General features: G+C 36.2%; 2 protein-coding genes across 3 annotated transcripts in view; one reads left to right on the top strand and one right to left on the bottom strand.

Annotated features, from left to right (window-relative positions):
• The window catches only part of LOC136029279 (eukaryotic translation initiation factor 3 subunit B-like), a 46,000-nt gene extending 41,855 nt beyond the window's left edge, over positions 1-4,145 (bottom strand). Inside the window, exon 1 of the mRNA XM_065707531.1 lies at positions 3,925-4,145. Coding sequence (XP_065563603.1) covers positions 3,925-4,012 — 88 coding nt within the window. The 5' untranslated portion in view covers positions 4,013-4,145. The remainder of the gene's footprint in view (positions 1-3,924) is intronic.
• Positions 4,146-4,327: 182 nt separating this feature from the next.
• The window catches only part of LOC136029280 (zinc finger protein 708-like), a 28,454-nt gene continuing 5,913 nt past the window's right edge, over positions 4,328-26,868 (top strand). Inside the window, exon 1 of one of the 2 annotated variants that reach the window (XM_065707533.1) lies at positions 4,328-4,474. The gene's annotated coding sequence lies outside the window, so the exon portion shown is untranslated. Of the gene's footprint in view, positions 4,550-26,868 lie in introns of both variants that reach the window. The other variant, XM_065707532.1, reaches the window with a different exon arrangement.

Consider the following 26,868-nt stretch of genomic DNA (forward strand, 5'->3'; position numbering starts at 1 on the left):
CTTATGTGGGGAGAGTCCCAAGTACATGCCTGGGCATATTCAAAGTACCTAAAAATTTGCAAATGGAAATTAAAAGAAACATCTTAACATTTGGGTGGGGGGAAGGCAATATACAACTTTTGTGTGTATATACTTAAGGTTTATCTTCCCAATGCAATTCTTAGTATGTTATTTTTCTGGTCTTGAACTGTTTTGATCAACAACAGATGACAATTTTGATACCATTCCATAGCTGTGATTCAGCTCTGTCCATCTGGAAAATAGAATACTTTTTGAATGCTAAACCAACAGTCTAGATAGCACAGATACCAATCTTGTGATCCTTTGCCTTCAATTAAATGTGCTTTCCTATTTTTAAAGCAAGTCCAGATCCTTCCCCAAGAACAAGTCTGAGTAATTTCATCATTCTGGCTTGGTGAATAGATACATATGAGACTCTTTGATTCATCCTCAGTAAATGATGAGAAAGATTAAGGATTAATCATTGATAATGAACTAAAATCCAGTACCTATGCTAAGAAGTCTACTGCTGGTACTAGTTCAGCTCTGGGGTTGATCAAGTATACCCTTTCTACTCACTCCCCCCAAGCCATTGGAATGTGTCTAGCCTCCCTATATTTTAATATAGCTAAGCTTCAGGCCATTTGGTTGCTTTGCCCAGCTCACAGCATGGCTTTTGTTCTGAAAGATTTGTTGATAATAATCTCCTTAAAGCATATGGTCACATAACTAAGTTGCTTGATACTGACATGCCAGCTGACTTGATTCTGCTTGACTTTTCTAAAGCTTATGACAAAGTTTATCACAAGTGACATGCAATCAAGCTACATCCAGTCCAGCTTGAAGAGAAATGCCTGTTCTGGATCCTTGCTTTTCTTCAACAGTGTGTTGACCTATGTGATGACTCTGGTAACTAAATTTTTTCTTCTTTTAAGTAAGTTTTGAGTGGAGTATGAAGTGTATTGGGTCGTAAACTATTTAACAACTTTAATATTTATGCTCATCTTACTATCAGCAGTGAATTAATGCTTTATGCTCAGAGTTTCTTGGGCCAACCTTGTCATGTAAAGATCATGCCATTCTACAAAATAATCTTCAACTGCTTGGTCAAAGGGTTGAGGCTTGACCTTTTAAATTAAATATTGTCAAGTACCATCTCATTCACTATAAAAACCTTGTTGCTCTTATTTTTGCTAAGGTCACCCAATTTCCTCTGTAAATGATGAGAAAGATTAAGAATTAATCATTGATAATTAATTAAAATCCAGTACCTATGCTAAGAAGTCTGCTGCTGGTGATAGTTCAACTCTGGGGCTGATCAAGTGTACCCTTTCTATTCACTCTCCCCAAAGTCACTGGAATGTCTCTAGCCTCTCTATATTTTAATATAGCTTTGGTTTAGGCCATTTGCTTGCTTTGTTTTTTATATAAATAAGCCCATCAAATGGCCTGAAGTTTTGAAAAATGTGCCACCAAAATGATTTGCAGAGACATGACACCAAAATGATATCTGGCATGCAGGAACTTCCTTATCCTGCAACACTAGCTAAAATGAAACTTCCAATACATTTACACAGGAGAAACAGAGGTGTTGCCATTCTAATCAACAAGCTCCCAGCATTATTTCCTATTGTTGGTACTAAATCAAGAACAGGATGTCATTGGCTGAAACTTATGCAGTATGGTTGGGGGATTAAAATCCCTCATAAAAATACTATATTTCTGCCCCGTGTCCCTTTTGTTGCTTCAAGAAAATTCTTCTGCATTACTTTGATCACCATCAGTTGGTTCTACAGGGTCATATGCTACTATGACTGATACCTTGCACTTTTTACTTAAAATTAGAAATTTCCTTATTCATCATGAATCTTACTCCTTGCCTATGCACCCCATCTTTCCTGCATGAGTTTCCTACCCTTAGATATGATTGGCTAAAACCAGGGGCACAGATGAAAGTGGGGAGAGGGGACCCCCAAAGTTCCAAGGCATTTTTTGCCTTGCTTTTGTTGAAGTTTCTCAAAATACTGTCACAACAAAACATTTTTGAGGGGCTTTCACCTCTTTTTTTAATTTCTACATTTTTTTTTCAAAATAACATTTTACTTTTAAAACTGAAACTCTATAATCAGTATGGCCTACCCAAACCAGAGTCTACACTTAATTCTTTTCCTCAAGAAATGTCAACAATTAAAACATCACTGATGACAGTTATTACTGAATCAGTTTATATTTTCAAATAAAGGTTAGATGCTGAGTGGTTCTCAAGGGAGTGTAAACTTAGCAAGGAAGCTACTAATTACTCAACTGCAGCTGGTTACTATACAATAATAAAAAAAAACTTCAAACATAAACTCTAAAGCTTCACAAGGAAAAATCCTTAAATTGTTCTAAGCAGCAATTTTTAAGATAGACATTTCCAAAGAGTCCAAAACACCTCAAAATGCTGTCACAGCAAAACATTTTTGAGGGGCTTTCAGCTCTTATTTTATAATTCCTGCAAATTTTTTTTTTCAAAATAACGTTTTGCTTTTAAAACTAAGGAAAATAATAATCAGGCAACCATTCCTGAATGAGCTGTAAATGGCAATATTTTCTCATTGGCCATATTTTTGTAAATATATTTTTGAGCTTTTAGTAACTAAGGCCTACTTTGGGGTTCAAATGTAATTTTCCCCAGAAGAAATTAGCTGAAAGAGCATAAAAAAAGCATCAAGTAATATTTTTACTTTCATCTTACCAGATTATGTTTAAACTGTAAGTATACCATAGGCTAGAATATGAGTCTGAAGTAATTTTTGGTAAAAATCTACTTTGGCTATCATGGAAAAGGGTAGGGCTAGGAAAATGACTTTCAGGAATGGGTCTACAGACTGAAGTATGTTTTGGGAGGTATTTTGGGGAACCCACCTCACTCCTTCTCTCTTTAGAGGATCCTGAAATTGACCTACATGACAGGTCTATGCCTATTGAACTTTTGAAAAAGCAGAATTTGGTAAACTTATAGCAGTTCATATAACTGACTTACCAATAAAGTGAACATACCACTTGATGCCTTTTTTATGGTCAAATGGTGCTGAGAAAACATAGCATTATTTTTTGGAAAATGACCAATAGCTCATAGGCTACTTTAATTGAAAATTCATCATTTTTAAGAGCTCAAAAAGTTCTTAAATTTGAATTTGTGATAGACCTAGAAGCAATTACTATATTTGTAAAAAACATAAAAAAAGCATTGAGTGGTATGTTCACTTATTGGTAAGTCAGTTATATGAACTGTAATAATTTTTTGAAAATATGTCATTTTAAGAGCTCAAAAAATGCTTAGATTTGAATTTATGGTAGAAGCAATTATTATATTTGTAAAGAGCATAAAAAGGGCATTGAATGGTAAGTTTACTTTATTCATAAGTCTGTTATATGAACTGCTATAATTTTACCCAAGATTTAACCTTAATTTTGAGTTGTTTCATTTTATGTGGCTTTCACTCTGAAAATGAAATTCCTGATATTTGATTAGAATCTTAAGTCATATCAATGTTTTTTTTCAAAATTTAGGAAATATATTTGCATATCTTTAAAACCTTGTAAATTGGGATTGAACAAAGTTGTGAAGCTGAAAACAATTTTGTCGTAGGCTACTTCATGTAAGCAGAAGATCTATTTTGCAAGGTTTCACTTTTATAACACAGATTTTTAAAGATCAGGACCCTCTAGAGGGAGAAGGAGTGTAGGCAGGTAGTTCAAAATACTATCCCAGGACATACTTAGCCTGTAGACCCATCCCTGAAAGTTTTACTTTACTAACCTAACCTTTTTCCAAGATACCCAAAAGTAGCTAAGTCATGGAGTAAAGGAGCAACTGGACCTGTAACAGGTTAACATCTTAGCAGAACAGTCAATGACTGAGCTTTAGGACTAGCCTACCTTCATCAGTAAAATCTTGATCAACATCATCGTCTTCCATTTCGTCATCCACTAAACCGTCAAATCCATCATTTTCTTCTATATCCATGGCTAATATTCTTATCTATATCTAAGGTAAATTCTAAGATGGGAGCGAATTCCAGTTTATTATAGCCTACTCCTAGGTTTATAAACAGAAATACAAAAATTGCAGAACCGTGTCTAATTGCAGGTGAGTTGAAAAATTTTTCAGATGCTTATTCAGTGAAATTCCCTGTTATTATCCAATTTTTATGTCAATTAAATTTTATTTTAACTTAATTTTGTCAGTAATTACAAATAAATTCTCAATTTGCTTGGTGAATTTTTATGCTTTAGATAATGAGCAAAAACATACATTTTACGACAAGGATAAATTTTTCATATTAATCGCCGATAAACTTTATTTGAAGAATCTGAAATGTGTCAGGACTCCTGAGAACTTTTCTCGTCCAGTAATACGACCGCATATGTCCTGTTGGTCCAACGTGTCAGCAACGAGACAATTTTTACATCCATCAAAATATTGAGGGTAATGAGAAGGTGTATGCACTAGTGAAGTGGTTGGCTAGGTCTAGCCTACTTATTAATAAAATTTGATTCACAGGTAAGCTATAGCTCAGGAATTGTGCTATACACAGCATTGGGTTCTTAGTTGGAAGAAACCCAATAGTCTTGGTTTTTTCCTTTTTTAATGTATTCTAATTCACCTGCTAAAAGATAGAGATGCCTCCTTCATGAACCTTTGATTCTCTGGTAAATGTAGCCTACAGTGATTGCCTAAAAAACTCTCTGGCGGAAAAATTGTCATTCTGAGATGATTCAAGAATGGTAGTTAGGCCTTAGTAAAATTTTGGGTAAAATTCTAGTTAATTGACTTCTTGAAATCTTGGAAAGGGTTTAGGTTAGGAAAATGAAACTTTCAGGGATGGGTCTACAGGCTGAAGTATATCCTGGGAAGGTATTTTGAAGTAACCACTTCCACTCCTTCTCCCTCTACAGGTCTCTGAAATTTGCCTAGGCTACTTGACAGGCCAATACCTATTAAAATTTTGACAAAACAACATTTTACCTTAATTTTCAGTTACCAGTTGCTCTTTCTTTGCCTTTAGTTCTGAAAATGCAATTCCTGTTTTTTGAGTAGAATTCTGAGCCATATTAGCCTAATATTGTTTTTTTCAAAATTTAGGAAATGTATTTTTATATCTTTAAAACCTTATAAATTGGGATTGAGCAAATTTGTGAAGCTGAAAACCATGTTGTTGTACTTCATTCAAGCAGATGATCTTTTTTGCAAGGTTTCACTTTTATAACACACATTTTTAAAGGTCACCAAAGGTTAGGACCCTCTAGAGGGAGAAGGATTAGAGGTAGGTACTTCAAAATACCTTCCTGGGATATACTTTAGCCATTAGACCCATCCCTGAAAGTTTCATTTTCCTAACCTAACCCCTTTCCAAGATAGCCAGAAGTCATTAAACTAGAAGTTTACCAAATTTTGTTTTTAAAACTTTTGCAGATTTTTGAAAAAGATTCTGGTAATATTGAACAGTTCATATTATTGATCTACAAATAAAGTGAACATATTAGTATGTGCCATTTTTTATTGATCTACAAATAAAGTGAACATATTAGTATGTGCCATTTTTTATGTTCTTTCTGAATATAATAATTGCTTTTCTTGCTAATTCAGTTTTAAGCCTTTTTGGACCCTTAGAAATGATAATTTATTTCTATTTTTTGTAGCTTACAAAAAGGGTTAAAACGTTAGTTTCAAACTTACTATTTTGTAATAAAATCCATTTTTATAAAGTTGTATAATTGGCCAGCATTGATTTTTCACAATTAAGTTGGTTAAAAATTCAAGACAATTTCTTGATTTTTCCATTCACCATGTTTCTTCTGTCAGCTTTGATATTTTTTGACATATAGGTGAAATGGCAGCCTTTAAGTGGCCCAATATATTAAGAAGAAGACACAGACAGTAGCACGTTGACTTCAGCGCCAGTGTCAATTTTGAAGTTCACACGAGTGTTTTGCTCAACTAGTCTGATGGTAGCGATCGTGCTGCTCTCAGCAGCACTGTCTATGGAGTCTATGAAAAATTCTGAGGTTGCCGCACAGTCTTCAACAACCATCAGGCGATCATGCTGGATATTGTGGACTGATTTGCTTCTACATGCACGGGCAAAGTGGTTTAATCTACCACATTTCGAACATTTTTTTCCTTTTGCAGGGCATCTGTGTTCATTACTGTATGGGCCACCACAGAAATAGCAATCTTTGTTTGCTCTGCTATCAGTTACTCTCCTACCAACTGCATCAACTTCCTGTTTGAGACTCTGCTTTGCTTCATTATGCATGGTTTGTAGTTGTGCTTGGGTTTCCTGGAATGTTCTGCATATCAGGACAGCTCTGTCCAAAGTTAGGCTCCCACCTTCAGCAAGAAGTCTTTATCTGAGCCTATCATTCTTCAGCCCAAAAATGAGTTGATCTCTCACCATCTCATCTTGCTGGCTGTAGCTGCAATTCTGTGCTATTAGCTTGAGATCAGTAATTTATTGTTCAATGGTTTCAAATTCTTTCTGGTTCCGCTTGTGGAACTTGAAGCGTTCAAAGATGGGATTGGAAGAGAGCTCAACATGGTTTTTGAACAGTCTTAGGTACTCAGTTGGATTGTTTTCACTGCCATCCGGAACAACAAAGATACTAAAAATGTCTCTGCCCTTCTCTCCTACCCATATGAGGAGGTAGGAGCACTTCACTGTATTAGATTTTCCATTTAAGGGGCCACTGAACATTAACTCCACATGCTTGGAGAATCTTGTCCAGGCATCTTTCAAGTTAGGCTGGTTCCAGTCGATGAATGGAGAGGGTGTAGATGGGTCCATTGTTCTGACACCATGAACAATTCTTCTATTTAAGGTTTAATTTGAAACCCAAGCACCTATAAAAAAATAAAGCAATAAGCAAAAGCAAGCAATTAGCAAAAGCAAGCAATAAATAAGCACTATGCAATAATCACAGGCAGCAAGCGGGGCGGGTATTTAGCTGAGTCACAACATTGCAGACAACAGAGCTTGTATATGTTATTTGTGTTCTTTACTTTATAGTCTAAATTAAAGTAAAGTTGCAATTTACTACAACTATTTATTAGTTGCATTAGTTAGTTAATTATTAGATAATCATGCTAGGTTTTGGTGGAGGACAACAGATAGGGGAATGCCCTACAGATAGGTAGACTAGCTCCTATGGAGGCTGAGACCAAGTAGGAGTGTGTCCCAGTGGGGCCCATAATAGAAACTGGGAAACCCTCCCCTGGGGGTCATAATTACAGGTGGAGGAGGAAGAAGGCCCCTCAAATGTACACTCAGCATGGCCAACTGCCCTGTTCACACGTCAGATGAGTTACAAACCTCCTCCCAGTAATGGGTTAATTTGCATGGTGAAGCAGAACACCATCGTGGGAGGATCCTCTGTAGGAGGACAACTGCAGAAGGGCATAAGATCCAGATTTATGGACAACGGCCTCTGTAAAGGGCTGCCTCGACCCTTTCGGGCTACCTGCAAGACTGGGAAACTTGCAGTCAATTTTTCCCACTTCAGGAGTGGCACCCCTCAAGGAAATTATAGCCTAGTAAACAACACAGCACTTGTACAGGATTCTGATTATTGGATAATTTTCTGGTCTTGGTTTGTTTTGATGGGCGTTTTCGGGCTGAAAAACCTCTTCCTAGCTAATTTATCTACTATGGGCTGCCCCCCCCGTAGTAGCATAATATTTGTAGGCATGAAAATATAATGAGTCAGAGGTAATAGGCTTGGGACTGTCTGTGCAGGATTTCGACTCTTGTTGATAGAAGAGCATCAGCAAGTGCTGAAAACCATGTTGTGACCAAGATGGGCCCAGGATTGCACAAAGCCTCCAACTTGCTGGAGGTCCCAGGGACTTCTTGCTGTCTGGTTCTAAGCTGGCTTAAGCGCTTCGGTGTTGACTTGAGAAGATATGTTGGTCCCCATCCTGCACTGGTATCCAGTATCACTGCTTTTCTTGAGGCCAAAATAATTTCAAAGATTTAAAGAACATGAAAATTGGAACTTGGAATGTTACGACGTTAAAAAATGACTATCGCATCGACATTTTGACTGACGAATTCAGAAGGTTTGAACTTCAGAAGGTGGAGAAGAAAAGAAGAAATCAATTGATGAAAAATTTATATTATTGATTTCATTTATTTTCTGAGTGAAAGGAACTAAAGCTCTTGCTACTCCTTTTGTTTGAGAAGTATTATTTTGCCTTTTCATATAAATCTATTGCGTGGTTAGAGTTTCTGGAATTTCCCTTTCCTGAACCCAATGTTTCCTAACACTTCTAGCCCCCTCAGGGAAGGGGGCCAAGCATCTAATTGGTTATCAGAAGCTGATATTCCTATTGTTGTATCTCCAATATCCAATGATGATAGCCTGAATGAAACCATGATTACTGTCTCTGAGCCACCAATCTCTGAAACTGACAACCTGCTAAATGAGGATTTTCAGAGTAGGCAGAAAACAGAAACGAAAAAAACCTTCTATGAGTCCTCCTGAAATAATGGGATTCTCAAACCCAAATCCAGCTGTGGAGATAAAGGACAAATCCATTATCCTTTTTACTCCAACAGTAAAAGATCAATCTTTCTCTATCAAAAATATTACTAACATCAGAATGAATCTTTTCAAAACTTTTAGATGCAGCTTCACTGTGAATGTGAACAGAGATGGTTCACTAATGGTTATGTTTCTAGACAGAAATGAAGCCTACAAAGCCCTTAGCCTAAATAAAATTGGCAATATCCCTGTTACACCTGAATGGTGGAAACCAACCCTGAAAAATTCTCAGAAAATAGTACTGTACAACATACCATTGGAACTGTCAAATGACGACTTGAAAGATGGCCTTATGAACAATAAGGGGGAAATGCTGGAGGTTCTGGATGTTCATCGTATGGGCAAACTAGTTTCTAAGGGAACAAGAAGTAGTAAGAGTGTCCTCTTTATCTTACCTGTTAGTTCCCAATTTGACTCAGTATTCCTTTTTGGTCAGCAAAAAGCTCATAAAATATACCAAGAAAAACCTCTTCAATGCTCAAAATTTTTTAAGCTTGGTCACTCATCTAAGTATTGTTCTTCTTCTGTGCCAGGGTGCCCTAATTGCCTTGGTAATCACTCCTTGTCTACAGAAAGTAGATGCACTGAAGTGCCTAAATGTACAAACTGTGATGGTAGACATCAATCAACAGATCACAATTCATGTCCTAAATATGTTCAACGAGCTAAAGTTTTAAAGATTGCTCTTCAAGAAAATGTTCCTTTCCCAATAGCTGCAATGGAGCTGGCCAAGCGGTCCAAAGTACCATCAGGTCCAAGAGTTAATGAGGCCAAAGAAGGGAATTTAGCCCTTCCTCAAAAACCCTGGCTACAGGTCCACAAGAACCACCCAAATCAGGCACTCATACCTCCTACTGAGACTTCTTACCCTCCATTGGCTAAGGAGCATCCCAAGGTGGCTGAAGCTAGTCCATCCCTCAACAATCCTAAAACTAAGCCTAAATCTTGGTCTGAAAGAGTGGCAGCTTTTCCTAATATTTCTACTCAAGCCATAACTATGCAAGATAGACTTGGACCTCATATTACTAATTTAATTAAATATGGTGCATCAGTGGACCTAATATTACAATCAAATATTGCTAAAGATAAAAAAGCCAGTATAACAAAAGAAATTGCAGAATACTACTTTTCCAATTCTATTTTCAATGAAATAGGAACAGAATTATCATCCATTCTCTCAAAATATCATGCAGGTCACCTATTCAACCCTTCCTATGTTAACTAAGCTGCAGATCCTACAATAATTGCGTCTCTTTAAATTCAAATAAACTTGCTGATCTTATCCAATGTGCAAATGATAAGAGAATTGGAATTATTTGTCTACAAGAGACTAATCTTCATCAGTACAAGAAAATCAAAATGCCTGGGTACAAGTGCTACAGGAAGGATAGATCAACTAACAGAAAGGGAGGGGGTGTGGCAATTTTTGTTCATGTTTCAATCCAACACTCCCCTCAACCCTTAACTGTCTACAGGGATGAAATAGATGTTGTAGGCATATTAATTACCTTAGCTAATGGTAACCATCTTGCCATAAAATCCTTTTATAATCCATGTGGGAGTAAGGACATCCAAAGTATCTTGGAAACAGAATTATCAGGTAATAATACCTTTATTTTTGGTGATTTTAATGCCCACAGTCCTCTCTGGGAACAATCAGCAGGTAGCAACAAAGCAGGAAGAGGAATAGAGTACATATTGTCCAATTTTCCTGACACCTTGATTTTCACTCCATTTGACTTTCAGACCAGGTATAATATTTCTTCTAACTCTTTCTCAACTATAGATTTGCTTCTAGGTCCTTCTTCATATTATGATTTAGTTCAGATGGTAAAGGTGTCGTCTCTTCAATCTGATCATTGTGCAATTCTTACATCATTTCAAGATTTATGCTACACTCCCAAACCCTACGTCCCTACATTTATCAACTCCAAAGGTAATTGGTCCCTTTTTCGTGAGATATTAAATGAAGTAGATTTTTCCTTTGTTTCTCCTAATTCTGATATTAATGCCATTGAGTCTAATTTGAGATCAATCCTGCTGGAGTCAGCGAAATCGGCAATTCCAATGACTAGGGTACGTTTTTACAATGGCTCCAAAAGACCCAAGAATTGGTGGAATGATGAGTGTAGGGTTGCAGTTCTGGCAAAAAGAAAGGCTCGTAAAATGTTTCAAAAGCACCAATCTCAGTCAACAGCAATCTTTTATAAGCAGTCATGTGCTAAGGTGAAACTAATTTGTAGGAGAGCTAAACAGAGTACATGGCTGAATTTCAGCTCAAGTATCAGTTTTAGAACCCCAATTTCAAAGGTCCATAATTTCATTAGCCAACTAAATAGTGGAAAGCAGCCTAATGATGACCGTAAATATGATATCATTCAGGATGGATATCCAATTGTATCAGATAAAAAGAAGGCAGATCTGTTTACCAATGTTTTTAAAAACGATTGCTCAGATTTTCATCCCAGCCGACCTCCTTTTTGTAATCTCCCTCTTACCTGTTCTTATAAGGGTACTCTGATGAAACCTTTTTCCCAAGATGAATTTTGTGTAGCACTTAATTCTCTTAACATCAAGTCTTCCCCAGGTTATGATGGTATTTATATGAAGTGGATTCTTGAGTCCCCAAAGGTGTTTCATACAGCCCTCTTAAGTCTTTATAATCTTATTTGGTCAAGTCAAAAGTTCCCAGATGCCTGGAAGATTGCTCAGGTATTCCCAGCTTTAAAACCTTCTTGTTCATCTAATGATCTCAAGTCTTACCATCCTATATCAGTATTACCTTCCTTTAGTAAAGTTCTGGAAAGGCTTGTCTTATCAAGAATTGAGTGGTTTTCTGAAGTGAACAATCTCTTTCCTAGTGAACAAACAGGTTTCAGGAAAGGACATAGCTCTTTAGATAACATTACCCGGCTAGAAATTGATGTTTGTCACTCCCTCTAAAAAAGACATGTCACAATGGCTGTTCTGTTTGACTGTTCGAATGCCTATGGAAATGTAGTCCACAATAAATTATTGGAAATCCTAATAAATCTTGACTTCCCGTATCCTTTTATAAGTTTTATAAAGTCTTTTCTAACTGATAGATATTTTTATGTTCAATTAAATCAGTCTAGAAGTGAGCAATGCCCCATTACGAGAGGACTTCCTCAAGGTGCAATATTGAGTCCTCTTCTATTCAACTTGTATGTTTCTGAATTTCAAGTATCTCATGCATCATTTGGCCTTTATGCAGATGATTTGATCATTTGGAAGTCAGGAAGGGATATTAGCCTTCTTCAAAGCCTTATTCAACAGGATATAAGTCTAGACCAGAGATTCTCTTTAGCATTTGGCTTCCCAATATCAATCAGTAAAACTAAAGCCATTATATTTACTAATGGTACTCTATGATCCTCCTAATCCACTGACAATTTTCTCAAGGGAGATCCCATATTGCAATTCAGTGAAGTTACTTGGTTTATTAATGGATTCTAAAATGCAGTGGCATAAACATATTAATTCTTTGAAATCTCTGATTATTCAGAGACTTAGTATTCTAAAAAGACTTGCTGGAAGTAAGTGGGGATGTCACCCAAAGATTATTTTGGATTTTTACAAATTATATATTCGTTCAAATATAGAATATGGGATTCAAATATTTTCAGCTCGTCCCCCATCCTCATTCAAAATCCTTGAATCTTTACAAAATTCTGCTATTCGAATAGCTTTGGGTGTGCATAAGCATACTCCTCTGTCAAAGTTAAGAACACTGTCGGGATTGGTGTCCCTAAGTGAAAGAGCATCTAGTCTAAGGATAAAGTATTTCTCGCAAATCCAGGCTTATGGAGCCAAGCATGCTGTATATGCACATACCTTTGCTGAGAAGTCAGCCTGTCCCAATGCCCATTCATCATGGAATCAGTTTCAACTGGAGGTCCCAAACTGGAATCAACATTCGCTTCATGCATATCCCTTTACTGAGTCCCCCCCCCCATGGGAAATGAGTCCTCCAAGCTGTCAAGTAGAACTTATCTCTATTAGTAAAGATTTGATTCCTAATTATGAGATCCAGACTATTTTGGCTGAACACATCTCAAAGACTTACCCCAACTATAGAAAAATATATACTGATGGATCCGTCCAGAGGGAAAGAGCTGGAGCAGGAGCATGTATCCCATCCCTGAATTTGAATATTTATTCTCCTCTCCCATTGGGATCTTCTATCTTGTCTGCTGAATTATGTGCCATCCGCCTGGCCTTGGATGCTCTTATAAATTATAACATTGAATCTGAAAATATGCTCTGTCTCTCCGACTCTAAATCAGCATTACTACTGATCCAAAATATTAATAGAATTGCTAATGACAAAGATTTATATAATATTAGAAGACAGCTTCTTAATCTTAAGATCAAGGAAAATGGAGTTTATTTTCAACATGTTCCTAGTCATAAAGGTATAAAATATAATGATATGGCTGATTCTCTAGCAGCAAAGGCTTCCATGTTATCTCCTAGTCCTTCCTCTGACCTCAATTCACGAGATATTATCAGGCAAAGATCCAAAATTAATCACAGTACATTAATGTTAATTCCATTTCATACAAGATTTTAAATACAGTGCTATATTACCGGCTGAAATCAGGTGCCCTACTTCTAAATAGCTTGTTATTTAATTGGAAGCTACATCATTCCCCTTTATGCCGAATCTGCTTTTCAACAGAGGAAACAATCCAGCATATTTTATTTGATTGCCAGGCTCAGAGTGAGGAGACTGTTGCTCTTAAGCGTTTCTGCTCCTTGGCTAAGATTCCAAATACTTATACAGCTATCCTGGATTCTAACCTGCCATTGGGAAATTGATCGTAAGATATTTAAGGCAGCAATTGATACCTTAAAGAAAAGAAATATTGTTTAATAAGGATTAAAGCTTGAAGAAGTCAATTTTTAATGGGACGCGATTTATCCATAGTTTTTGATTGTGCAGAAGAGAGCGGGAATGAGTAGGAAGAGCCGTATTGGTACCGGCCGGCCTAGTGCCTTAAACTGCTGGGGACAGGTAGCTCAGGTACTCGCACTTCCCACAATCAATAACAGTGTATTATTGTTCATAATCGTATATATCCATTGTTCGCAGACTGGAGGAGAATAGCGCTTCCAGTAGCTAGTTTTTCTGAAGAAGAAGTCAAAGAGGTGAAAGGACTTGTTGTTAGTCCATATACCTCCCTACAATTTTTGGAACTGGAACTGGATTTATTAGGAGTTTTAGAAACTCATATCCCAGGGGTAGGAAGCATGAAATTAGGTGACATAGTTACTCAGGTAGGAAGAATGGGGTACATAGACAGGGAGTAGGGCTCATGATGAATAAGGAAGCTGCTAAGTCTTGTTTAAGCTGGGAAGGTATTAATAATAGAATACTAATTGCTCATTTTATGACTAAAAAGTTTAGGGTATCAGTTATAGTAGTATATGCCCCCATTGAACCAACTGATGGAGATACTAGTGACTCATATGAATTTTACTTACAGTTACAGGAGCAAATAGACAGGGTACCAGGTAGAAATATGATGTTTTTGCTAGGAGATTTTAATGCCCAGGTTGGTAGAAATAGGGATAGATGGTATCCTAGCCTATGTAAATTTGGTGTAGGAAAAGAAAACAGTAATGGCTATAGGCTTTTGCTATTTTGTAGGTATAACAACCTAGTTATAACCAATACAGTGTTTGGTCACAAAATGGCCGATAAGTTGACATAGTATTCACGTGATGGTAAGACAGCAAACCTTATTGATTATGTTATTGTAAACAGAAGACTAGCAGGATCAATACAAGATACTAGGGTGTATAGGAGTGCTGTTATTGATGTTAATAGTAAAGATCACCATCTAGTAGTGTCTAAGGTTAATTTAAAGCTGAAATTTCGGAAGGGTAACTCCCTCCCAGAAAGTTATGATGTTGGTAGAATTCAGGATGAAAATTTGAGAAAAAAATTCCAGGAACAGTTGAGTACTAAACTTGAGGGTTTAAAATTTGACAACGTGGAAGATGGATGGAATAATTTCAGAAAAACAATTTGTGAAGTTGCTGATGGTGTCCTAGGGAAGAATGCTAAGACTGCAACTAGGAATATTAGTGAAAAAGCTTTAGGTTTAATAGAGAGTAGAAGGGGTTTGTATAAGTATTATCTAGGTGATAGGTCGTATGAAAACAAAAGGAATGTAAACAAAGTGGAGAAAGCATTAAAATATGAACTAAGGAGATGTGAAGTGGAGGCAATGGATAAAATTGCTGAGGATCTGGAAGATGCGGCTAGACGGCATAATAGTAAAATATTATACTGGCATGTCAATAAATTGAAAGGGAGTAGCTAATCCGGACTAGTCCCAGTTAAAGATAGAAATGGGGCCACAATTAGTGATAAGGAAAAAGTTAAAGAAAGATGGGTGGAACATTTTGAGAATGTGCTAAACCAAGATACAGTTGCAGGAAAAGATATAGATGAAAATGAAAAAGTTTGTGATACCTTGGATGTGAAGGAAGATTTATTTAGTGAGGAAGAATTAGCTACAGTACTAAAAGGATTAAAAAATAATAAGGCACCAGGTGTTGATAGTATGATTAATGAGTTTCTTAAATATGGTGGCTCTGAGGTTAGGATTAAGCTACTGAAGATTATGAACCTGATTTTTGAAAAAGGGGAAGTACCCTAAGAAAGGTGACAAGAATGAGTGTCGTAATTATCGAGGCATTAGTCTGGTCTCTGTAGGTCGCAAATTACTGAATAATATGATACTTTTTAGACTGAGACATGCTGTAGGCAAAGTTTTAAGGGAAGAACAATGTGGTTTTAGAAAAGGTAGAGGATGTGTCGACCATGTTTTCACTCTTAGGTTAATAATTGAGAAGTCCTTTCGTTGTCAAACACCTTTGGTCCTTTGTTTTATCGATTGTGAGCATGCTTTCGATTCTGTTGATAGAACAGCGTTAACAAAGGTCTTATCGTTATATGGTATACCAGAAAAATACATTAAAGTGATTTGTGCTATGTACGAGAATAATACTGCTGCGGTTAAGGTAGGAAATGAGGGTATCAACTGGTTTTGTATTAAATCAGGAGTTGAGCAGGGTTGTGTTCTATCCCCCTTTATGTGGATCATTTTGATGGACTTCGTCTTAAGGAGCACAGGAAAGGCAATTGGAGACCATGGAATCAAATGGGGAGGAAGAACGGTCCTGGACTTAGATTATGCTGATGATTAAGCATATTAGATGAAAGTGTGAGCAAAATGAATGAATTTTTAGAGGTTTTACAAGCTCAGGGTGCTAAAATAGGCTTGAAAATTAATGTTAAGAAGACTAAGTCACTAAGGCTAGGAATAAGTGAAGATGAACAGGTGACATGAGGTAACGAAAAGATTGATCAGGTTGGGAGCTTCAGGTACCTTGGTAGCCTTGGTAGTATTATTAGTAAAGATGGTGGGAGCAGTGAAGATGTTAAAAGTAGAATAGCTAAAGCTCAGGGTGTTTTTTCACAGTTAAAAAAAGTTTGGAAGAATAGAAAGATAAGTCTACATACCAGGATTAGAATATTGGAAGCTACAGTGATGACAGTGGTCAAATATGGCTCTGAAGCATGGGCACTCCGAAAAGCAGATGAAAATTTACTAGATGTTTTCCAAAGAAATTGCCTACGGATTGTTCTGGGTACCCGGCTGACTGACCGTATTTCAAACAGTAGGTTGCACAAAAAGTGTGGTTCAATCCCGCTTTCTGCGGCTATAATGAAAGAAAGGTTGAGATGGCTAGGCCAAGTTCTACAGATGAAGGATGACAGATTACCGAAGATTGTCCTTTTTGGCCAACCGTCTAGGGCTACACGGAAAGCAGGTCGTCCTTGTCTGGGTTGGGAGGATATCATAAATAAAGATTTAAAGGAAATGGGAACTTCCTGGGAGGGTGTAAAGAGGGAGGCTTTAAATAGATTAGGTTGGAGGAGGAGCTTGCGTGGCTGTGTTGACCTCAGGCGGCTTGGTGCTGCAGTGAGTTATTATTATTATTAGTAGTAGTAGTAAAAAATTACATCATAGCTATAAGGAGCCATTGAATTGAATGCATCCCACTCTGTCTTCCATGTTTGAATGGACCTTGTCAATGGTTGATCAGATATCATTGGAGGGAGAGCAGCTAAAAAGGGAATAGGAGGAGGATATGAGGGTGTATGAACCACCAATTAGTTCTTCATCCTCTTCTGTAAACAAGCCCCTAAAAATAATGGTGTTGTCCAGTCAGCTAACAATGGGTTCTCCCTCTTAAAATTCTTAATTCTGATGATGGGTTGTGGGAAGTGGTGTTCAGATAACATGTACATAGCATCTTCTGATTTAGTTACAAAAAAGCCCCTCAACACTCCCTGAAGTTTTACCTTAATACCTTAACCTTTTCAAGGACACCTAGAATAAAAAAAAATCCTCCTTTTTCCTAATGATAAATTCTGCATGTAAAAAAAGGCAAATTGAATAATTTATGGTCCTTCCTCTATGGGCTGTGGGGGTATCACATCCTCAGAGGCATAGTTATTCACCTTTTGACTATTCAGAACAAAGGTCCTTTTTTGAAATTTTGATCAGTGATGAGGGGAGAGAGCATCTAAAAAGGGCAAGGAGGTTGTTTACCCTTCAACATCTCCTGTATTTTCAACTTAACACCCTTAACTGTTCCTTAGATATTGCAGATAAATCCTTTTGACAATCAGCCTGCACATAGTGTGTTTTATTGTATTCAGCGTTTCTCTCCAAAGCTGTGGAGGTTATGCCATAGGCATAGTTATTTGAACTTTTGACTATTTTAAACAAGATGTCCTATTTCAGAATTTTGATAAAGTGTTTTTGTAGGGATTAAAATTAGAACAATTTTATTTAGGTTCTAGCTGGAAATTAGTTATAAATTTCTGATCTACAAATACCCATCACAAATATTAGAAATAGACATTTAATTTAGTTGGTCAAAAGAAAAATACTATAAGTTCTTTAAAGATGTTTAACTGATGACCTATATCAATATTGAAAAGTGTCCTCATTGACTTATTTTGATGTATTTTAAGCAGTTTGAAAACAAATAAAAAGGTAAAAGTATATACAGAAATACATTAAAGAAAACAGGGGTGAATGAAGGATTTATAAATGGTTTTTAGAATTTTTATTTTTTTAGGATAAAATGACAAAGGTGTGACAAAATACCAGTGTTTTGAGAAAATTCCAAAGATATGCTTATGAAATGCCAAATTTTCATCCAGAATATAATCTTAAATTACCTTAAATCACATTGTCCAGCAAAAGAAGGATTAAATCTAATTGAACTTTCTAAAATTGACTTATTTTGATGTATTTTAAGCAGTTTGAAAACAAATAAAAGGTAAAAGTATATACAGAAGTACATTAAAGAAAACAGGGGTGAATGAAGGATTTATAAATGGTTTTTAGAATTTTTATTTTTTTAGGATAAAATGGCAAAGGTGTGACATAATACCAGTGTTTTGAGAAAATTTCAAAGATATGCTTATGAAATGCCAAATTTTCATCCAGAATATAATCTTAAATTACCTTAAATCACATTGTCCAGCAAAATAAGGATTAAATCTAATTGAACTTTCTAAAACAAATGATCCAGTTTGGAAATATACCATAAATTGGCATTTGTTTTCATCAAGATCTAATACATTATTTGAATACCAGTCAAGTACAGTTGATAATGTACTTTTAAGGTTATGGAAAGGAACTGATAGGTCTTGGTGAGAAGTGAAAATTACTGTGTCATCTAGAAAATTTTAGTTTACAGAGTGTCAAAGCTTGAGGCAAATCATTTATAAAATAAGAAATGATATTGACCCTAGGACAGAGCCTTGAAGTCCTCCATATTTAATTGGGAAGCATTAGGATATATTCTAAAGGATTTGCCAATACACCTAAGTTGTTTTTCAGAAACATAAGATGCAAAAGATGAGGTCGTGTGTTGGAAAACTGTAGGACTTAATCTTCGAAAGAATTATTGATGGTGTCAAAAGCCTTGGCAACATCAAAAGAAATTGCCAAGGCATGTTGACCACCAACCAATAAATAATCCATGTCTAGTAAAAGTTCATTTATTGCCAGTTCAGTTGACATGCCTTTCATGAATCCATATTGAGAAGAATGTAGAATATTGTCATCTAACAAATGCCTTTGTAATTGTCTATTAGCAATTTCTTTGAAGATGTTACTAAAAACTAGAAGAAGAGGCATGTCTCTACAATTTGTTAGGTCAGTTGAACCACCAGCTCTCAGTAATGCTATAACATTTGTGGTTTTTTTTTTAAGCTCAGGGAAGCTTTTTTTAAGCTCTTAGCCTTTTTGGATACACCCAGAATCGAATATTCCCTTTTTCCTAATGATAAGTATGGGCAAATTGCATAATTTACAATCTTTTCCCTGGGAAGGAATTCCTGGTTACCCTAAAATATCTCTTCAACATCACCTCAAGATACTTTGAAATTTTTAACTTAATGCTCTCAGTTGTTCTTTAGATATTGTTGATATTCTCTTTTAACAAGCACAACAAGCAGTGTTTTGATTTGTGGTCAGTATCCCTCTCAACATTTTGTTAAAGTTTCATCTTAATACCCAAAGCTTTTTTGGAGATTCATGATGAATCATGCCCTCTTTCCAATAAAAATTCTTGTACATTAACAATGGGACAATTGCATAACATATAGCCCTTGCCTGGAAGCCGAGGGAAGGTGTGTCAACCCTAGATCCATAGTCATTTGACCTTTGAACTATTTTGAACAAAATGGCTATTTTAAAATTTTGATCTGATGCATTTGGAGAAAAAGGGCATGGGAGGCTGGTTTCCCTCTGATCACTTTTGACTCTTAACAAAGGTACAAAGACTTTCAATTTCCAATCAAAGTCTATACAACCTCCCCTTCCATAAAACCCTTAAACTTTAACAATAACTACTACTACTACTACTACTACTAATAACTCACTGCAGCACCAAGCCACCTGAGGCCACACATAGCTACACACACTCCTCCTCCAACCTAATCTATTCAAGGCCTCCCTCTTTACACCTTCCCAGGAAGTTCCCATTTCCTTTAAATCTTTATTTATGACATCCTCTCAACCCATACGAGGACAATCTGCTCTCTGTGTAGCCCCAGACGGTTGGCCAAAAAGGACAATCTTTGGCTATCTGTCATCCTTCATCCGCTGAACATGGCCTAGCCATCTCAACCTTTCTTTCATTATAGCTCTAGAAAGCAGGATTGAACCACATTTTTTGTACAACTTACTGTTTGAAATACAATCAGTCAGCTGGGTACCCAGAACAATCTGTAGGCATTAATCTGGAAAACATCTAATATATTTTCGTCTGCTTTTTGGAGTGCCCATGCTTCAGAGCCATATTTGACCACTGTCATCATTGTAGCTTCCAATATTCTAATCTTGGTTTGCAGACTTATCTTTCTATTCTTCTAAACTTTTTATAACTGTGAAAAACACCCTGAGCCTTAGCTATTCTACTTTTAACATCTTCACTGCTCCCACCATCTTTACTAATAGTACTACCAAGGTAAGTGAAGCTGCCAACCTGATCAATCTTTTCATTACCCAACATCACCTTTTCATCTTCACTTATTCCTAGCCTAAGTGACTTAGTCTTCTTAACATTAATTTTCAATCCTATTCTAGCACCCTGAACTCACAAAATCTAAAAATTCATTCATTTTCCTCACATTTTCATCTAATATGCTTAAACCATCAGTATTATCTAAGTCCAGGAGTGTTTTTCCTCCCTGTTTGATTCTGTGGTCTCCAATTGCCTTTCCTGTGCTCCTTAAGACAAAGTCCATCAAAATGATCCATATAAGGGGGAATAGAACACAACCCTGCTTAACTCCTGATTTATAAAGTTGCTAGCCTCATCTCCTGCCTTAACTGCAGCAGTATTATTCTTGTACGTAGCACAAATCACTTTAATGTATTTTTCTGGTATACCATATAAGGATAAGACCTTTGCCAATGCTCCTCTATCAACAGAATCAAAAGCTTGCTCATAATCGATAGAACTGAGGACCAAAGGTGTTTGACAACAAAGGTACTTCTCAATTATTAACCCAAGAGTGAAAACTTGATCAACACATCCTGTACCTTTTCTAAAACTGCGCTGTTCTTCCCTTAAAACTTTGTCTACAGCATCTCTCAGTCTAGTAAGCATCATATTACTAAGTAATTTGCTACCTACAGAGACCAGATTAATGCCTTGATAATTACAACACTCACTCTTATCACCTTTCTTGTACAATGGCTTAATTAAGGTTTTCCTAAAATCATTAGGTGCTTCCCCTTTTTCAAAAACCATATTCATAATCTTCAGTAGCTTATTTCTAACCTCAGAGCTGCCATATTTGAGAAACTCATTTATCACACTATCAGCACCTGGAGCCTTATTATTTTTTAATCTTTTTAGTACTGTTGCTAATTCTTCCTCACAAAACAAATCTTCCATCACATCCAAGGTATCACAAACTTTTTCATTTTCATCTATATCATTTCCTGCAACAGTATCTTGGTTTAGCACATTCTCAAAATGTTCTGCCCATCTTTCTTTAACTTTTTCCTTATCACTAATTGTGGCCCCATTCCTATCTTTAACTGGGATTAGTCTGGATTGACTACTCCCTTTCAATTTATTAACATGCCAGTACAATATTTTACTATTATGCCGTCTAGCTGTATCTTCCAGATCCTCAGCAATTTTATCCATGGCTTCCACTTCACATCTCCTTAGTTCATATTTTAATGCTTTCTCCACTTTCTTTACATTCCTTTTGTTTTCATACGACCTATCACTCAGATAATTCTTGTACAAACCCCTTTTACTCTCAATTAAACATGTAGCTTTTTCACTAATATTCCTAGTTGTAGTCTTAGCACTCTTCCCTTAGACACCATCAGCAACTTCACAAATTGTTTTTCTAAAATCCCATCCATCTTCCACATTGTCAAATTTTAAATTCTCAAGTTTTGTATTCAACTATTCCTAGAAGTTTTTTTCTCAAATTTTCATCCTGGAGTCTATCAACATCATAACTTTCCAGAAGGCAGTTACCCTTCCGAAATTTCAGCTTTAAATTAACATTAGACACTAGTAGATGGTGATCTTTACTTTTAACATCAATAACAGCACTCCTACACACCCTAATATATTGCATTGATCCTGCTAGTCTTTGGTTTACAATAACATAATCAATAAGGCTTGCTGTCTTAGCATCACATGAATAACATGTCAACTTATGGGCCATTTTGTGACCAAACACGTATCGGTTTTAACTAGGTTGTTATACCTACAAAATTGCACAAGTCTATAGCCATTACTGTTTTTACCAAATTTACCTAGGCTAGGATATTATCTATCTCTATTTCTACTAACCTGGGCGTTAAAATCTCCTAGCAAAAACACCATATTTCTACCTGGTACCCTGTCTATTTGGTCCTGTAACTGTAAGTAAAATTCATCTGAGTCACTTGTATTTCTGTCAGTTGGTTCAACAGGGGCATATACTGCTATAACTGATACCCTGAATTTTATAGTGATAAAATGAGCAATTAGTATTATATTATTATTAGCTTCCCAGCCTAAACAAGACTCAGCAGCTTCCTTATTCATCATGAGCCCTACTCCCTGTCTATGTACCCCATCCTTCCTACCTGAGTAAACAAATTCTATGTCACCTAATTTCATGCTTCCTACCCCTGGGATATGAGTTTCTAAAACTCCTAATAAATCGAGTTCAAACCCCATCCTTCCTACCTGAGTAAACAAATCCTATGTCACCTAATTTCATGCTTCCTACTCCTGGGATATGAGTTTCTAAAACTCCTAATAAATCCAGTTGAAAATGTTGATGTGATAGTAATTTTTTAATGTTGTAACATTCCAAGTTCCAGTTTTCATGTTCTTAAAATCTTTGAAATTATTTTGGCCTCAGGAAAAGCAATGATCCCGGATACCAGTGCAGGACAGGGACCAACATATCTTCTCAAGTCTACACTGAAGCGCTTAAGCCGGCTTAGAACTGGACAGCAAGAAGTCCCTGGGACCTCTAGTAAGTTGGAAGCTTTGTGCAATCCTGGGCCCATCTTGGTCACAACATGGTTTTCAGCACTTGCTGATGCTCTTCTATCAACAAGAGTTGAAATTCTGCACAGACAGTCCCTAGCCTATTACCTCCGACTCATTATATATTCATGCCTACAAATATTATGCTACTACAGGGAGGCAACCCATAGTAGATAAATTAGCTAGGAAGAGGTTCTTCAGCCCAAAAACACCCATCAAAACAAACCAAGCCCAGCAAATATCCAATAATCAGAATCTTGTGCGAGTGCTGTGTTGTTTACTAGGCCATAATTTCCTCAAGGGGCGCCACTCCCAAGTGGGAAAACTTGACCGCAAGATTCCCAGACTTGCAGCTACCCAAAAGGGTCGAGGCAGCCCTTTAGAGAGGCCATTGTCCATAGATCTGGATCTTATGCCCTGCTGCAGTTGTCCTCCTATAAATGATCCTCCCATGATGGTCTTCTGCATCACCATGCAATTTATCCCATTACTGGGAGAAGGTTTGTAACTCATTTGACGTGTGGACACGCCAGTGAGTCCTGTTGAGTTTACATTTGAGGGGCCTTCTTCCTCCTCCACCTGTATCTATGGCCCAAGGAGAGGGGTGCCCCATTTTCTATTATGGACCCCCAGGGACAAGGTCCTTCTTGGCCTGTGCCTCCTAAGGAGGTACTCTACATATCTGTAGGGCATTCCCCTATCTGTTGTCCTCTACCAAAACCTAGCATGATTATCTAATAATTAACTAACTAATGCAGCTAATAAATAGTTGCATTAATTGGCTTTTTTACTTTTAATTTAGACTGTAAAGTTAAGGATAAAGATAACACATACAAGCTCCGTTGTCCTCTGCCAAAACCTGGCATGCAAACTAGTCATTAACTAACTAATGCAACTAATTAACAGTTGTAATAAATTGCAACTTTCCTTTTAATTTAAGAATGATTCTTGAAACATAATGGTTATTTAATTAGAACAATAAGCTTTAAACTCAATAAAAAAAATACTTTGCCATAAAGAGCAAGGTCTTGAGGAGGAGGCAAACCCTTTCATATATGTAATAATTTCTGTTCGTTTTTAGGTTTGAGGTTGCTCCTTACTTTCAGTTGAAATAATTGTTGTTTTTTATTTAATTACTTACATATGTTATTTGTTAATGGAAAACATACAGAACAAGTTTTTTTTTAAAGAAAAGTAAAGAGCCTCATAAGACAAAAAATCTGCAGAAATAAAGTAAAATAATCTTCAAAGTAAAAACTGTGGAGTCTAATATCAGTCTGCAAACAAAATTATATAAAAAAGAATTATTTCTATGAAGAAGACTGTAAAAAAAAATGAACAGAAATTAATTTAAAAAAACTTTTCCTACAAAATAAGTTTATCAAAGAATAATAAAGAGCCTTGTTAAGCCAAAAATGAGTAGAAATAAATTCAAATAACTTTTCCAAGTATAAAACTACTGCAAATCACCATGAATAAATGAATTAAACCCAAAATGAACAGAAATTACAACTGATTCAAACCCGAAACAAGCAAAAATTAGCTGGAGTAGGGCTGGCAACCCCCACACCTCCTCAAGACCAAACATAATTTGCACTTTAGTGAAAACAGTATACATTTTAAATTTTTCCTTTTTTTTCACTTTAACAAATAAAGAAGTATTAAGACTATAAGGAATAAGTATCTGAGTATGTATATCAAACTGACAATACACAGTTATTTATTTATTTTCTTAGTTGTGCAAATTTGTTTCTGGTCTTGAGAAGACATGGATGTTGCCAGCCATACTCCCTTTAATTTTTGCTTGTTTTGTGTTTGACTTGGTTATCTATTGTAATTTCTGATAGTTTTCAATTTCATTTATTTATTAATGGTGAATTCTGGTAGTTTAACTCTTGGAAGATAAGAAAAACAAACTCGTAGGATTTGGCAATGCTTTTGTTTGTAAAAACTTAAACAATAAGAATTATTTGGTTCCCAAAGCCAATTATCCTTTCAAAGGATAGCTAAACCTTCTTAAACTTTTTGGTGCCATATGTGTTTCCCATCTATTCTGTCACTAATCTGTGGCCTGTCTTGTTATAAGCTTAAAGAAACTAACAAATAAACCAGTTTATTCTTGAACTTTACACAGCATAAACTTGAGTGAGTGGTGTATAATACAGAAGTACTAAAATTCTTTCCCCCTATTGAAAATAAAAAACAAAACTGAAGTAGAATTCTTGAATTTGGAAAGCCTTATCTTCCATGAGGGGGGTGGGGTATTTTCCAGAGAGGTAAACACTAGTCACCTGTGATAATATTGACAGTATTTGACCTAAATTGGCACTTCGTTGTAGCACAGTCTCTTTCCTGACTCAGAAAAGGAACTAGAACTGTTAATATTTGCTAAAATGAGCCCTTTATGATTAACTACAACTCCTAGTTTTGTACAAACTATGCTAGAATGTGATTCTCTACTTTAAAGATGGGGAACTGCAAGCCTCCAATTAAAGGTCTTATTCACAAAGAATTTATTGGTTATCTCTGAAATTGCAGTCTCTAAATTGTTTTTTTTATACTAATTGATTTTTTGCTGCATAAAATGTCAGGAAACAGCGCTTTCCTGTATTTTTCAACCGAAAGTAAGGAGCAATATTAAAGTTAAAAGTAAACAGAAATTATTCTGATTATGGGGGACTGCCTCTTCCTCAGCCCTTGCTCTTTGTACTAAAGTTTTAATGTTTTTAAAAGATGCTTCTCATTCCAATTGAACAGCCATTGTTTTTGAGCTGTCTTTCTTAAAAAAAATTGTGACAAAAAGTAGAACTTCAGTGTAAAGGGCAAAGGCTGAGAAAGCAGTAGTCCCCTATATATAAAATAATTTCTGTTTGTTTTAAGTTTTATAATTGCTCCTTACTTTTATTTGGAAAAAGAACTTCTTTTTTTAATTTAATTTCCGACTTTCTGACTGGAGATCATGTCATCCCCAAAGGCATAGTTATTAGACCTTTCAACTATGGTGAATCAAGTGGTTAACTCAAATTCTTTTGGTTCGGCCAAGGTCTGCTCTTTAAACCCAATTCCTTCCTCTGACCTCAATACAAAAGACATAATTAAGCAAAGATTCAAATTAAGTCACAGTAAACTGGATCACCCTTCCACTCAAGACTGCATATATACTGTGCTATATTTCCAACTGAAATCAGGGGCCCTTTTTCTCAGCAGTGTGTTATTTAAATGGACATTACATGATTCTCCACTATGCTGTGTCTCCTGCTCAGCAGATGAAACAATCCGGCAGCTGTTGTTTGAATGCCAACCACAGTGTGAGGAGACCATTACCCTCAAGCAGAGGCGCAGCTAGGGTTTTGATTTTAAAGGGGGATATAATGAATGTGCTTAGAAAATTATTGATTGTGCCAACAAATGTGGGAACATAGGCTAAATTTCCAAGGTAAATAGGTAACATTTTCAAGGTTTTGATCCTGCGCGCCTACACCTTCGAACTTTGGGGTGGGAGGCCACCCCTACCTCCTTAGATGCACCTTTGCCCTGTTTCTAAAACACCAAGTACTTTCATTGTAATCTTGAATTCTAACCCCCCTCCTCATTACAACAAAATAATTTATAAATTTTCCATTAAGACCTTAACGAAAAGACAAATTTACTTCTGATAATATTGCTATTGCAAGTGGTTGTAGCCAGGGCTGTAGCCAATGCAATAAAGAGTTGAATAACCTACTTTTTATTTTCATGGACCTCCTGCTTTTTGGTGAAGAAGAAGATTTTGATGTGTTAACTATTGTTAAAACTCCTTTTTTAGAGTTTTGTTTATTATTGGGTTGAGCTGCTTTTTTCTTACAGTTCATTACCATGAACTGTGGGATCACTTTTGTTCATTGTTAGAGCAATAGCTGGATCATAGTAAAGAATGAACCTACTTAAAAGAGACACTAAATATTTTAATTTCCATTGAAGTAAGCCCTCTCTCAATATCCTAGGACAAAGGGTTCAATCGATTCTGCCCTGGGAAATAAACAAAAAAAGGATTCTCTGCTGCACATGCAAAAAGGTAGTTTTTCAAGTTTGGGGACTACAAACCGCAAGTTGAAGGTTTTTGAAAATGGCTATTTCAGTTTTAAATTTTTATTTCGA

The sequence above is a fragment of the Artemia franciscana genome, chromosome 7 (genome assembly GCF_032884065.1).
Source record: "Artemia franciscana chromosome 7, ASM3288406v1, whole genome shotgun sequence".
Classification (NCBI taxonomy): Eukaryota; Metazoa; Arthropoda; class Branchiopoda; order Anostraca; family Artemiidae; genus Artemia; species Artemia franciscana.